General features: G+C 39.9%; 1 protein-coding gene across 1 annotated transcript in view; it reads left to right on the top strand.

The window, feature by feature from the left end:
* Nucleotides 1-15885, top strand: part of LOC132766461 (cytosolic phospholipase A2 delta-like) — a 32481-nt gene extending 16596 nt beyond the window's left edge. The window contains exons 9-18 of the mRNA XM_060760832.2: nt 568-697; nt 1167-1303; nt 4143-4365; nt 4546-4660; nt 4973-5110; nt 6101-6196; nt 7151-7327; nt 12937-13106; nt 14385-14571; nt 15300-15885. Of these exons, the coding sequence (XP_060616815.2) occupies nt 568-697; nt 1167-1303; nt 4143-4365; nt 4546-4660; nt 4973-5110; nt 6101-6196; nt 7151-7327; nt 12937-13106; nt 14385-14571; nt 15300-15508 (1582 nt within the window). The 3' untranslated portion in view covers nt 15509-15885. The remainder of the gene's footprint in view (nt 1-567; nt 698-1166; nt 1304-4142; nt 4366-4545; nt 4661-4972; nt 5111-6100; nt 6197-7150; nt 7328-12936; nt 13107-14384; nt 14572-15299) is intronic.
* The last annotated feature ends 243 nt before the right edge of the window (nt 15886-16128 follow it).

Genomic DNA, 16128 nt, shown 5'->3' with positions numbered 1-16128 from the left:
GATGGGCTAATTGACTCTCTGGGAGGGGTAGCTAATGACATCTGCTCATAACTGTCCTCCTCCCCCCCTCTCCCAACGTTTATTCCTCTAAAGCACTGGTGCGAAGCATCACTCCCTGAAATGAAAATGACAACTACCACCACAGAACAGTTTAAGGCCAGGTTACATGGTTAATGTAATAACCTTCCTGGCCTCACACTAGTCTCAGACGTGTCAATTTAATCAGCTGCTCAGCAAAACTAGTTCCTCCCAAATTGGTTCCAAACTGTATTATAATGCAAGTTTAGATGTGCCCTTAAGGGGAGAATTGTAGATTTTCTTTTATCTCTTTCTGAGACTATGGCTTGGAATCATAAGGTTATAGACTTGGACGGGACCATCTAGTCCAAGCTCATTCTGACATGCCAGTACTGCACAATCAAAACACCCCTGACATCCCGTGACTTGAATTGTGTGCCCATATGAGGCACAGTTTGCAGGTGGATCAATCTTTTTTCTTTCCTCCCTTCCTTCCTTCCTTCCTTCCTTCCTTCCTTCCTTCCTTCCTTCCTTCCTTCTTTTTTCCAGCCCAGGAGATTTGGATGTGCGTTTGGCATGTGATCTCTGCGAGGCTGAGCAAGATTTCCTGTGTAAGAGGAAGAAGCATGTGGCCAGGGCACTAGAAAAGCTCCTGGAACAGAAGCTGCAAAGTCATGAGGTTTGTGGGCATCCTTTTCTGACTGAAAGTGTGGCTGTGGCTTTGTGGAAAGAGAGCTTGGGAACAGGAAATGCAGAACTACTCACATTAGTGCAATTGTCTGCAACTGGACCTGAAGCAATTCATTTCAGAATGAGTTTAAGTACAAGAAATAAGTTGCATTACTGAGAGAAACATCCAATAAAGGAGATTAAAAATATTGCTGAAGGGGAACAAGCAATAGATAAGGAGGTATCATAAAAACTGTTGAGAGGGTGCATCTCAGACTGGATTTACATTGCCATATAATCCAGTTTCTGAATCCAGATTATCTGCTTTGAACTGGATTATATGAGTCTACACTGCCATATACTCTGGTTCAAAACAGATAATCTGGATTCAGAAAAAAATTCTGAAGCAACCTGAGATAGTTGCAGCCTAATACAAGAGAATATAGGTTTGGGCATACATCCATTCTCTTCTTGTCCAGGTCCCAGTGATCGCCGTGATGGCAACAGGAGGAGGAGCCAGGGCCATGTCAGCATTTTATGGCCATCTGTCTGCTCTGCAAAAGTTAAACCTCTTAGACTGCGTTACGTATCTCTGCGGAGCCTCTGGGTCGACATGGTAAAGTGAAGTACCGTTATAATAATACATCTATTGACACAGCATTGAACTCTTGTAATCCATTTGATTACAAATAGTTTTAAAATGTGAATTTATATACACATTCACATACATACACAGAGGGCATTATCACACGTGTCTCCTAAAGCAGCTTATTCTGTAGAAAACCCATCTTGCTTGAGATGAGAGCATGCCTGCCAGCCCCTTTTCTTATTGCACAAATCATTTTTGAACATGCTTTGACAAAGCTCAAAGCATATTATTGACTTTACCACACATGCAAGGTCATGTCTCCTTCTAATCCATACTTCCAATCTTCATACATCACCCCCTTTTAAAATATAACTTCTGGAGTCCAGAGGTTCAAAGCTAAGCATCCCCTGAACAGTCATATTTTCACAGCTCTAAAGGTCCTTCCACACAGTTGTATAATCCAGAATATCAAGGCAGTATATCTAATTTGAACTGGATTATGTGAGTCTACACTGTCATATATCCCAATTCAAAGCAGATAATGTGGGATTTTATTCAGCTGTGTGGAAGAGGCCTGAGGCACTGGTCGAACACAACTGAAATATATATTTAAAAGCACTTTGCAATTGAAATACTTTGTGTATTGTGTTTATTTGGCAAGTGGAAGTGTAGTCTTTTAGTTGTAATGACGCAAAACCATGCATGAGTAGGAAGTTTTGCAAAATGTTGTTGCCTTGTAAGAAAATGAAACATTCAGTTAACAGACTGATGTATCAACTGGATCCTGTCTCTTATAGATTCTGATGAGGGAGTAGACAAAGAAATAAAAAAATGTGGCTGTTGCTATTGTGGCTAATTTCACCTTAAAATAGTAAGTTTAAAATGTTTGTTAAAAAAGAATTATCTGATTTAAATGATTGCTAGGAAACTCAGGGATGTTTCCTAACAGCCATATAAATATATAAACTACACAAATAACCATATTTTACCTGTTTCTCCACCTGCTCCTCCACCTCTAACTTATTTCTCTCTTACACACACACACACACCTGAAAAAGTATTGGTTGTGATGTCGAGCACCCCCCCCCATAAGGAATAGTGACTTATAGTTCTGCAAAGGGCAAGGGCACCAGACTACACAACAAGGATTAAGTCTTGGTCACATTGCCAAGGCACTGACAACAATAAGGATCCCACGAGGCTTTTGGGAAATGGCTGGATCTTGGGACTTCTGCCCTTTGTGAGAGTTGTAGTTTCCCAAGGAACAAAAGCATGAATCAGTTGCAGCACAGCTGGGGTTTCATCTGCCAGCCTTCTCAATGATCATGGACTCTCTTCCTGCATGTCTTGGACTTCAGTACATACTATCTCCCTCATGAACCTTCCTCAAAGACCTTTTAAAACATTGGACTTCAGGCTTCTTCATGAAAATTAATTCTCTTATTAAATATACTTGGAATGTGGGACAAAGATAGGGTTTTGTTGCTATGAAATACTTATGATTATGAATGTATGTATCTTGCTATGAAATATTGCCTTTCCCCTTTGCGTTTTGCCCTAGAAAATGTGACCCAGGACTGTTGAAATGCTTGAGGGAGAACCACCACCTCCCTTTCTTATTTGATTATTTCACATCTGCATGGAACAATAGCCATTTATGGTTTCCTTTGTCTCGCCCTCGGAGTTGGTCCAGTGAGATGAGGAAGTCTATTTGGAATACGGACATTATGATTGATTTACAAAGGGCAGCATTGATCCCCCCCCCCCCCCGAGGTCCACTGCCCTGATCCTGTTTGTTTCCCTCACCAAAACCCCTCAAAGGACAATAAGCTGCATCGGCTGGAGACATTTTTCCTTTGTTTCGCTGAGCACATGGCCAGTTTCCATTGACCCACTCATGAACTCTCTTTGTGTTCTGTCGTCCCGCCTCCCCTCTTCTGATTCGCTGGCCGGCGGGTGACAGAAGCCCTCCCCCTTGGATTCAGCACGCTCCTTAAGCTCCCTGATTGGTCCAGGAGCCCAGGGGATGGGAGGCTTCTCCCCAGCTGCTAGCCCTGTTGCCCAATCACAGCAGGGAATGTCAGAGGAGCCGGGGCGGTAAGTTTGAACTCTGGGTTTTCAAAAATTGTATAAATATGCCTGCATCACTGTGCTCCTGCATGCTTGTAGTGGAACTATTCCTACAATGCATCCGATTGCAGCTGAATCGCTAATAAAACATCTCGGTCACTGAAACTTCTTCCACTTTGGTGAGGATTTATTATTTTTAATATTTTTATCACTGAAATTGGCTTCGCTGGCCTCACCAAGGTTCCAGGACTCTCTTGGTGCGGTCCTCAGGGATCTCCTCGGCTGGGGAGACCCTCCTAAAAGCAGCTCGATATCAATTGCTACAGAGGGGCCTAATAATTGGAACTAAAGGCACAAAGGAAATGTTTTGCAAAACTTATTTTTTCTCATTTGCAGTTCATTTCCCTTCCTACAGCTGAATAAAATCCCACATTTTCTGCTTTGAACTGAAATATATGCCAGTGTGGACTCAGATAACCCAGCTCAAAACAGATATTGTGGGATTTTCTGCCTTGATATTCTGGGATATAGCAACATCAAGGATAGAACAACTTTTTTTCTGGATAGCAATGTGAACAGACCATCTCATTTTATAGTCCTGATTCCTGAATTTGAATGGATCCCTGTGGCTACTATTCTAAAAGCAGCAAATCAGATCTGTGCCAGTGTATGTTTAATGTAGTGTCAGTTTTGAACCTAACTGCAAGGAAACATAATCTGACTAATACATTTTTCTAGAACTCTATAATTTCAGCTACAGTGTGGTGTTCTTCTAAAGATATGATTTCCCCCACAGGACAATGAGGAGTTTGTATGAAGACAATGATTGGTCTCAAAAAGATCTGACTGGCCCAATCCATAAAACACAAGAACACATTGTTAGGAACAAGTCAAACGTTTTCTCCTTGGAAGCGCTACAGTTCTATGATCAGGAGCTGAGACGGAGGAGTCAAGAAGGATACTCGGTTTCTTTTACTGATATGTGGTCACTCATAATTGATCGTATGTTCCATGATGAGGTATGCACAGCCACCAAGAACTTACTGTCTCTCTTTAAACTTAACTTCTTTGTCTATTTTCCCAGTTATCCTTGGCTTTTCATATCTAAAGGTGGGTTTTGGAAACATTAAATGCTGCAATTGTTTTTACGTCTGAATGTGCTGTTATGTTTCATTATATTATTTCTTTTGGATTTGCAGAGTAATAGCAAACTCTCTGATCAGCAACAGGCTGTGAATCAAGGGCAAAACCCACTGCCCCTTTATGTGGCCCTTAATGTCAAGGAAGATGCCCAAACCACTTCTGAATTTAAAGGTAATAAACTCAGAAATAATAACTCAATTTTTTAAAAATGAGAATCCAGCAATCCTAAACATGTTGCCAAGTGGTTTTAAAAGGAATCACCAGAAGTTTAGAACTACCTAAATGAGTGTTAGCTATGTCTTGATACTGCTTTTAAAAAACAATATGTTCTTTACTTATTATGATTTGAATTGAAATTTGTAACAACTGAGCTACAATGAGCAGGAAATGAAATGCAGACATTCAATTATTTCATTATGAACATGTAATTCGGTCTTTCTCCTTTTGACCTGTGCTCCTCTAACTTTCTTATACTTTTCCTAGAATGGTGTGAATTTTCCCCCTATGAGGTGGGATTTTCTAAATATGGGGCTTTCATTCGCTCAGAGGATTTTGGAAGTGAGTTCTACATGGGGCGACTGATGAAGAAGAAACCAGAATCTAGGATTTGCTATTTGGAAGGTAATTTAATTTTGACAAAAGAAGAACTAGCTTTCAGTCAGAAAAAAGATCAGATTAAATGCAATAGCATTGTTGTGTTGTTTTGGTTGCTATAATTACTATGTATATTGTATTTTTGTTGTAAGCTGCCCCAGTCCCTTTTGAGAGAAGGGAGGGGATACAAATCATCATCATCATCATCATCATCATCATCATCATCATCATGAGTTCTGATGCTGGGGCTAAGCTGTCTATAATAGTAAAATGCAAATACATAAGAATTACAAGAGGTTGTTGTAGGTTTTTCGCACTGTGTGGCCATGTTCTAGAAGCATTCTCTTCTGACGTTTCACATGCATCTATGGCAGGCATCGTCAGAGGCTGTAATAATACATAAAAGATGTCACTGCAGCAAATTCTCCTAGCCAGAAATTCTTTTTTCCTATAGGAAAAGAAAGTAAGTTTATTGATCTTTTTATAAAGGTGATGTCTTATGTTCAAAAGTATCAGGTTAAGAACTTTCTATTCACTTGGTTTGCTATTATGTTTCCTTACATTTTAAGGACATCCTATTACTCATTTATATACATAATAACAATTGGGTGAGTACTGGCAGTTAAAGAACTACCAAGGGAAAATCATGTCCATTTAGTGGGCTGTTGTAAGTTTTTCGGGCTGTATGGCCATGTTCTAGAAGCATTGTTTCCTTACGTTTCGCCTGCATCTGTGGCAAGCATTCTGAGAAACTGTTCCGACAGACCTCACAACCTCTGAGGATGCTTGCCACAGATGCAGGTGAAACGTAAGGAAACAATGCTTCTAGAACATGGCCACACAGCCCGAAAAACCTACAACAACCCATTGATTCCGGCCATGAAAGCCTTCAACAATGCAAGATTTAAATATCAGAGTGTCGGGAAAAACTGTTCTATATTGCCTTAATTAGATGTATGATGATTAAAGGTTAAGAATTAAAAGAACACCTCCGTTTTTCATATATTGTATTTACAGGAATTTGGAGCAATATATTTTCCCTGAACTTGGTAGATGTATGGAATTTATACCAATTATGGAAGTGGCCTTTCTCAGGTCAAGAAAAGGATAACAGTAAGAATCTTACACAATTTGTTTCATTTTAGTATACATTTTTTCAACAGATACTGTACTATCCATTTCTTATCTATGAAGCCAATTTTTACAAATATCCAGATGTTTTGTCTCTACTTCTTGAAGAAAGAACAAGCTAATTCATACTTCTACATACTTCCTTGTTTATTTAAACAATTTGGCAGCAACCTATAAGAAGTGTGTCTGTATATGTGCACAAAGAATAACTGAAAAATATAAAATCTATTGAGAGAATATGAAGAAAGTTGGATGCATGGGTAGCTTAGGTCCTTATGATGCACAGATATCCTAATTTCTATTGTAACCAATTTATTAGTACCTTTAGCAGTTTATTGGCCCTGTGGTGGCGCAGCGGGTTAAACCACTGAGCTGCTGAACTTGCTGACCAAAACACTGGCGGTTTGAATCCGGGAAGCAGATTGAGCTCCTGCTGTTAGGCCTAGATTCTGCCAAAAATGCAAATGTGAGTAGATCAATAGGTACTGCTTCTGCAGGAAGGTAACAGTGCTTCATGCCGTCATGGTGACTACATGACCTTGAAGGTGTCTATGGACAATGCCGGCTCTTTGGCATAGAAATGGAGATGAGCACCACCCCCCAGAGTCCGACACGACTAGACTTAATGTCAAGCGAAACCTTTACCTTTATGTTTGCAGTCTATAATCTCTATCAATTGACCCCTTTAAAAAAGTCTGATAGTGGTTCCTTTTCATTACACCACTGTTAATGATTTCATCCTCTAAGTATGCTTTTTTGTTTGATTGTTCCATATTTCAAATTTTCAAAGTTGTTCTTTAAAATATATAGTTATATTTTACTGTTAAGGATATATCAATAAATAATGCCATCTCGATTGATGCATCACTGGTGCATGTGTATAATGTCCTGCCATTATAATCAAGGAGGTTTAATGTGCTATTTGCTGTCTCCTAGGCAGAGGCACCACTTCTACAACTCAGGTCTCTGAATATCAGGCATTTTATGATACATCCAGCATCATTAATGGAGTTCTGACCCATCGGCCAATAGGTGAACAGAAACCTAACTTTTTGAGTGGTCTCCAACTGCACAAAGACTATTACCAAAACAAATCATTTTCTATGTGGCAAGGTAAATAAACCAGAAATTAAATTGTCAGTGTGTGTAGTGGCTAGAGTGCTGGACTGAAATTAGGGAGAACTAGGTTGAAGTCCTTATCAAGCTGCTAAACTCAGCCTGTTTCAATCTAGCATTCCTCATAGGGCTGTCATTGTGAGGATCAAGAGAGAAGGAGAGTAATATGTGTGTCCCTGCATTAATAGGAGAAAAGGCAAAATAAAAAAATAACATTTTAAAATTCCATGCACTCTTCTAACAATAAAAGCATTCCCAAAACCTTGATCTTTCTGCAGCAGTTTCTATTAATACTATTATAATGGTGTTTGGTCTTTAGGGTTTTGACAGTCTCATTAAAGTTGTTGACTACTTAGTTCCATGTGTGTAACAACTCTATATCCTCATGTCTAAGGCTAAAGATTTTCTCAAAAAACCTGGATCCACAGGTCAAGGCAGGTTGACTTATACATGAGTATATATGGTGACTATACAAGAGTATGTATGGTAAGAGTATGTATGGTAAGTAGCATTTTTACCACCACCACCACCAAACTTACTTTACTAGGCAGCCACGGGACTAGACAAAAGGGAAATTAAGGAACAAGGAGAATGTTTCCTGTACTTCAAACTTGTTTGCCATGCTGCAACAAGTACTTGTAAGAAGGGTCCTGGTTCTGCTCATCCTTGCCTCATCGACTGGTGAGAGGAAGGTGGAAATGTCATTCTTCTTGTGCTTTGATCGCAAGTTATTTTTTTTCCTTTACCTGGTCTGTCAGCTGTCTGGTAAATAGGTTTAGAAAGGTATTCACAACCTTGGCAATGGTGCCAAACTATATACTGTTTGTGAATAAGGATTAATTACATATCTGTAACTATGCACTGACTCCCAGCTATTGTTTTTAATTAAGGTTGAAACTAACCAGGAATATACTGTATACTCTCACCCAACCTATTCAACTTGTATGCAGAACACATCATGTGATGTGCGGAGCTTGACGAATGCAAGGCTGGGGTTAAAATTGCTGGAAGAAACATTAACAACTTTAGATATGCCTTTAAATATTTTTAGATATCTTGTCTTCTGCCTATATAATTGGTTGGGAGGCCCCTCTCCCCTCTGGCACCAACTGCTGCTCTGGCCAGAGCGAAGACAGAGGGGAGTAGAAGACTTTTCCATCTTGTCTTTACTAATAATATAATATGGTATATTTTATATACATATAATATTTAAAATATTATAATATAATACACTCCAGCAAAGGATCACCGCCTTGTTGTGGCGCTGGAGCTTGAGCACCTCAATGATGTCATGAGCAAAAACCTGAAGGGTCACCCAAGACGGGACGGTCGTGGCAGAGAGGTCAGACCAAGCGTGATCCCTGGGGAAGGCAACGGCAAACCACCCCAGTATCCTTGCCAAGAAAACTAAATGGACCAGTACAACCAGAGATATGTCGGTATGCCATTGGAAGATGGGACTCCCAGGTCGGAAGATGGCCAAAATGCTACTGGGGAGGAGCAGAGGATAAGTTCAACTAGCCCCAGATGTGATGACGCAGCTAGCTCAAAGCCAAAAGGAAGGCTAGCGGCCGACGGTACTGGAGGTGAACGACGAATCCGATGCTCTAAAGATCAACACACCATAGGAACCTGGAATGTAAGATCTATGAGCCAGGGCAAATTGGATGTTGTTATTGGTGAGATGTCAAGACTAAAGATAGACATTCTGGGGGTCAGCGAACTGAAATGGACTGGAATGGGCCACTTCACATCAGATGACCACCAGATCTACTACTGCGGACAAGAGGAACATCGAAGAAATGGAGTAGCCTTCATAATTAATAAGAAATTTGCTAAAGCAGTGCTTGGATACAACCCAAAAAATGACAGAATGATCTCAATTCGAGTGCAAGGAAAGCCTTTCAACATCACAGTGATCCAAATATACACCCCAACCACAGCTGCTGAAGAAGCAGAAGTAGATCAGTTCTATGAGGATCTGCAGGACCTACTGGATAATACACCAAAAAGAGACATTATTTTCATTACAGGAGACTGGAATGCCAAGGTGGGAAGTCAAATGACAACTGGGATCACAGGCAAGCATGGTCTGGGAGAACAAAATGAAGCGGGACGTAGGCTGATAGAATTTTGCCAGGAAAACTCGCTGTGTATAACAAACACTCTCTTCCAACAACCTAAAAGACTTTATACATGGACTTCACCAGATGGTCAGCATCGAAATCAGATTGACTACATCCTTTGAAGCCAAAAGTGGCGGACATCCATCCAGTCGGTGAAAACAAGACCTGGGGCTGACTGTAGCTCAGATCACAAACTTCTTATTGCACAATTTAGAATAAAACTAAAGAGATCAGGGAAAATACAGAGACCAGTTAGATATGATCTCACTAACATTCCTAGCGAATATACAGTGGAAGTGAAGAACAGATTTGAAGGACTAGATTTGGTAAACGGAGTCCCAGAAGAGCTATGGACAGAAGTCCGAGACATTGTTCAAGAGGCGGCAACAAAGTACATCCCAAAGAAAAAGAAAACCAAGAAGGCAAAATGGTTGTCTACTGAGACACTGGAAGTAGCCCAAGAAAGGAGGAAAGCAAAAGGAAACAGTGAAAAGAGGAGATATGCCCAGTTAAATGCGCAATTCCAGAGGTTAGCCAGAAGAGATAAGGAACTATTTTTAAATAAGCAATGCATGGAAGTGGAAGAAGACAACAGAATAGGAAGGACAAGAGACCTCTTCCAGAAAATTAGAAACATTGGAGGTAAATTTCAGGCAAAAATTGGTATGATAAGAAACAAAGATGGCAGGGACCTAACAGAAGCTGAAGAGATCAAGAGAAGGTGGCGAGACTATACAGAAGATCTGTATAGGAAGGATAATAATATTGAGGATAACTTTGACGGTGTGGTGAATGAATTAGAACCAGACATCCTGAGGAGTGAGGTTGAATGGGCCTTAAGAAGCATTGCTAACAACAAGGCAGCAGGAGATGACGGGATCCCAGCTGAACTGTTTAAAATCTTAAAAGATGATGCTGTCAAGGTGATGCATGCCATATGCCAGCAAATATGGAAAACACAAGAATGGCCATCAGGCTGGAAAAAATCAACTTATATCCCCATACCAAAAAAGGGAAATGCGAAAGACTGCCCCAACTTCCGTACAGTGGCCCTTATTTCTCATGCCAGTAAGGTAATGCTCAAGATCCTGCAAGGAAGACTCCAGCAATACATGGAGCGAGAGCTGCCAGATGTTCAAGGTGGGTTTAGAAAAGGCAGAGGAACGAGAGACCAGATTGCCAATATCCGCTGGATAATGGAGAAAGGCAGGGATTTTCAGAAAAACATCTATTTCTGCTTCATTGACTATTCTAAAGTCTTTGACTGTGTGGATCATAATAAATTGTGGCAAGTTCTTGGTGGGATGGGCATCCCAAGCCACCTTGTCTCTCTCCTGAGGAATCTGTACAAGCACCAAGTAGCAACAGTAAGAACTGAGCACGGAACAACAGACTGGTTCAAGATTGGGAAAGGCGTACGGCAAGGCTGCATCCTCTCACCCAACTTTTTTAACTTGTATGCAGAACACATCATACGATGTGCGGGGCTTGATGAATGCAAAGCTGGGGTGAAAATTGCTGGAAGAAACATTAACAACCTCAGATATGCAGATGACACCACTCTGATGGCCGAAAGCGAGGAGGAGCTGAGGAGCCTTCTAATCAAGGTGAAAGAAGAAAGCGCAAAAGCTGGGTTGCAGCTAAACATCAAAAAAACCAAGATTATGGCAACAAGAATGATTGACAACTGGGAAATAGAGGGAGAAAATGTGGAGGCCGTGACAGACTTTGTATTTCTAGGTGCAAAGATTACTGCAGACGCAGACTGTGGCCAGGAAATCAGAAGACGCTTACTTCTTGGGAGGAGAGCAATGTCCAGTCTCGATAAAATAGTAAAGAGTAGAGACATCAGACTGGCAACAAAGATCCGCCTAGTCAAAGCCATGGTATTCCCTGTAGTAACCTACGGATGTGAGAGCTGGACCTTAGGGAAGGCTGAGCGAAGGAAGATCGATGCTTTTGAGCTGTGGTGTTGGAGGAAAGTTCTGAGAGTGCCTTGGACTGCGAGAAGATCCAACCAGTCCATCCTCCAGGAAATAAAGCCCGACTGCTCACTGGAGGGAAGGATACTAGAGACAAAGTTGAAATACTTTGGCCACATCATGAGGAAACAGCAAAGCCTCGAGAAGACAATTATGCTGGGGAAAGTGGAAGGCAAAAGGAAGAGGGGCCGACCAAGGGCAAGATGGATGGATGGCATCCTTGAAGTGACTGGACTGACCTTGAAGGAGCTGGGGGTGGTGACGGCCGACAGGGAGCTCTGTCGTGGACTGGTCCATGAGGTCACGAAGAGTCGGAGACAACTGAACGAATGAACAACAACAAATGTAATACAACATAATACTAGTAATAATAATACAATATTATAATTATATATTTACATTACATGTAATATTACTAATAATATTACAATATAATGGTGTAGTGCAATATATATATATAATACTGATATTGTACTATGCTAATAATATAATGTATTGTGTGAAAATATATATTGTAAGCTGCTCTGAGTCCCCTTCAGGGTGAGAAGGGCGGCATATAAATGCTGTAAACAAACAAACAAACAAACAAATAAATATGCAGGTGATACTACTTTGATGGCCAAAAGTGAGGAGGAGCTGAGGAGCCTTCTAATCAAGGTGAAAGAAGAAAGTGCAAAAGCCGGGTTGCAGTTAAACATAAATAAACCATGATTCTGACAACCAGACTGATTGATAACTGGCAAATAGAGAGAGAAAATATGGAGGCAATGACAGACTTTGTATTTCTGGGTGCAAAAATTACTGCAGACACAGACTGCAGCCAGGAAATCAGAAGACTTTTACTTCTTGGGAGGAGAGCAATGACTAATCTCAATAAAATAGTGAAGGGTAGAGGCATCACACTGGCAACGAACACCCACATAATTAAAGCAATTGTATTCCCCGTAGTCACCTATGGATGTGAGAGCTGGACCATAAGGAAGACTGAGCAAAGGAAGATAGGTGCTTTTGAACTGTGATGTTGGAGGAAAATTCTGAAAGTGCCTTGGACCGCGAGAAAATCCAACCAGTCCATTCTCCAGGAAATAAAACCCAACTGCTCATTGGAGGAAAGGATATTAGAAGCAAAGATGAAGTACTTTGGCCACATCACGAGAAGACAGGAAAGCCTAGTGAAGACAGTGATGCTGGAGAAAATGGAAGGAAAAAGGAGGAGGGGCCGACCAAAGGCAAGATGGATGGATGGCATCCTTGAAGTGACTGGCTTGACTCTGAAGGAGCTGGGGGTGGTGACGGCCAACAGGGAGCTCTGGTGTGGGCTGGCCCATGAGGTCACAAAGAGTCGGAAGGGGCTGAACAAATGAACAAACAACAACTTACCAGGAAACAGTTTTTCAAAATGTCTAAAATAAAGCATTGGTTCTGTAGCATTTCTTTCTGTGTATTAGATGGGTATGTCCTATGACCTTTAAGAACAACAAAAATATTTTCCTTGCAGATAGTCATCTAGACCAGCACCCCAATTATCTTACACCACTGGAAAAAGAGCTGTGTCTTGTTGATGCTGGATATTTCATTAATACCAGTTTTCCACCACTGTTAAGAAAGGAAAGGAATGTGGATGTTATCATATCACTTGACTATCACTTAATGGAGACCAAGCTTAAGGTAAGACAATAACCATAAAGATGTAACAAATTGACTGTTTCCTACACAAGTCCAAAATGGTTAAATTAAACATTAAATATGCTCTGGGGAAAAGCCAATTTGTTTTCTCTAATTATAAAGTCAGTTTTGTGTGGCGTTTGATGATTCCAGCTGAAGATACAGACCAGGTGGGGTCGGCTTAAATGTATAAACACATATACAACTGCAATCACAGGGAAACTAATAACAAATAATTTAGTGGTTGTTACTTTTTCCTGGATGGTGAAAAGTGAAATGGCATGTTGGCTTATTTTCATTTTGGCCAAATTATACCCAGGTGTAATCAGGCACATGTGTGGCCATTATTCCTGTCATCCACGTCAATGTTAATTGTTTTTCATTTTGTGTATGTGTGATTTAATTTAGAAAAGTGTCTGTGTAAAGACAGGTCAAATGAACACAATTATCTAACGCTCACTGAATCAACAAATGGAGTTGGGAAATGGAAACAACAAAATCTGAGACAGTTCAATTTTCTAGAGCCATCAACCCAACAGTTAATGGAAATTGCTGTATACATTAAAAAGTTTACTTTTTAAAACTTGTACTATGCCAATACTAAAAATTATTTGCAATGCAGATTGGATCTGAGTAAAGACTGGACCTGTTTTGCATAGGTTAGAACGTGTACACATATCAGAACATAAATTGGTATCCAAAACAGTGGGATTCTGGAAATCATGATTTAAAAAGCTTGTGCTCTGTGGACAGTAGTATCTTCTTTTATATCTATATTGCTGCCACTTTTCATTTCTGTTTAATAACTGACAAGAAAATTGCACTATGGATCAAAGAGCTGCTGTTTTTATTGAGTAATTTTTTTTTGCTGACATCAAACATTCTCTTTAATTATGGAGGACAAGCAATATTGCTTGTTCTGAAGATGCAGTGCTCATGTTCAAATGCAATTATCCAAAGATGCAGGGTTCTCATTCAAATGAAAGAAGTCACTGCATATTTGGCAAAGCCAGTGACTTTGAAAAAAATCATACTTTTTCAGCCTCAGGACAACCAATAAACCACTGATAGGTTTGTCCTCATTTCCCACAACTTGGGAAATTACTTGAAGGAGCACAATAACAACATGTGCCAATTCGGATGCTCTCACCATGTTAAAATTCTGCTAATCTTATTTGGTGATTAACACTTCCAATTTTTGATGTAACAGATGGAAACTAGTAGAAAAAACATAGCCTGAGATTTGTTTTTAGATGTCACTGTTCTTCTTGTTTGCTTCAGTCTATAGAAAAAATGAGCAAATACTGCTTTGACCAGGAGATACCCTTTCCAAAGATTGTGCTGACAGAAGAAGAAAGGAGCAACCCAAAGGAATGTTACCTTTTTGAGGATAAGGAGAACCCAGAATCTCCAATCATACTCCACTTTCCATTGGTGAATGGTTCTTTCAAGGAGTACAAAAGGCCAGGTAAGTATTTATCTTTTATGTCAGAATATATCAAATTTGTTATCAGAGTAAGCCACATCAAAGATTTCCAGTGTTATAATATCTATGGCATGAAACAATATCCTCAAAGAATAGGGCATTCATTGCATTGCCTCCCCAGAATGGATACTTTCCTGCACCATGCAAGAGCTTGAGATATACCTTGTCTGTCATGTTCCTGATTTTTTGTAAGGAGTTCTTGATGTTCTCATGCTTTTCCTGAAAGAGCTTCCTCGATAGGAGAAAGAACTGTTGAATTTTTTTTATCCATGATCAGAAATACCTTAGAGCAGTGGTTCCCAACCTTCTTTTGACCAGGGCCCACTTTGACCAGGGACCACTTGATCAGGGACCACTCTCAAATATTAGTACCAAAAGGGGTGGGACTGGTTAGCTCTGTGGAAAGGAGCAAAAATAAAATAAATAAAGAGTAAGAATGTTTGCAGACAGAATTTTTGTTTTAGGTCTTTCAAAAAGGGCAGAAAATCATTCCTGAAGTCCTGCCTAGGTTGATTCAGAGTTTGCTTTTCTCTCTCTTTTCTATTGCACTCCACAAAGCTTGTAGAATCAGTTCTCTGTTGGAGAATGCTCTGCTCCATACTACATTGTAGATCATATCAGGTCATATGAGTTTAGGCATCCATCTATTTGAATATAAATATTAACCTTGTTTGAATAATCACTAACCTTTTAAATCTTCTTTTGTGCAGGAATTAGGCGGAAATCTGCAGAAAAGACTGAAGGGGAGGTGGATTTGGACAGTTCAATGTCACCATATAAAATGACAGATTTGACATACACTGAGGATGAATTCAACAAACTGCTAAGCTTATGTGACTATAACATCCTGAACAACAGAGAACTGATTCTAGAAGCTTTGTGGACTGCAATAGAAAGGAGAAACAAGAGCAAACTCTGAATCGACCTAGGCAGGATTTCAGGAATAATTTTCTGCCCTTTTGAAAGACCTAAAATAGAAAATAGCTTGGGCACTCGGTGTGGAATCATTTTCCCCTCTTTTTTAATGTTTTTGCTAACACTTTCAAACTGCATTCTTCATGTCTCAGAGTGCATTTACACTGTTGAATGCAGTTTGACATTTTAACTGCCATGCTCAATACTATGGAATAAAGAGAATAAAGTTTTACAAAATCTTTAGCCTTCGTTGCCAAAGAGTGCTGGTGCCTTACCAAAATACCACTCCCAGGTTGTCATAACATTGAACCATGGTGGTTTAAGTGGTTTCAAACCGCATTCATTCAACAGTGTAGATGTGTCCTTAGTGAAACATTTTCATGTATTTCAGAATATAATATACTATGTAATGTAAATTACTTCTATATGAGACTGCTTTTGAAGACTGCTTTGTCAGATGCAGTTAGAACAGAATGAAGTTGCTTGATTATTTAATTGGGATTTATTGGTATTATGCCTATGTTATAACAACTATATAATATCTCACTTCCAGTCTGTTTTCAGGCACAATTTAGTGTGATAATTGAAGCTTTCATGCGCTCCATAACTTGTAGTTGGGATCAA

This window comes from Anolis sagrei, chromosome 1 (genome assembly GCF_037176765.1).
Source record: "Anolis sagrei isolate rAnoSag1 chromosome 1, rAnoSag1.mat, whole genome shotgun sequence".
Taxonomy (NCBI): Eukaryota; Metazoa; Chordata; class Lepidosauria; order Squamata; family Dactyloidae; genus Anolis; species Anolis sagrei.
The sequence above is the reverse complement of the archived record's forward strand: the minus strand, read 5'-3'. Positions and strand labels throughout refer to the sequence as shown.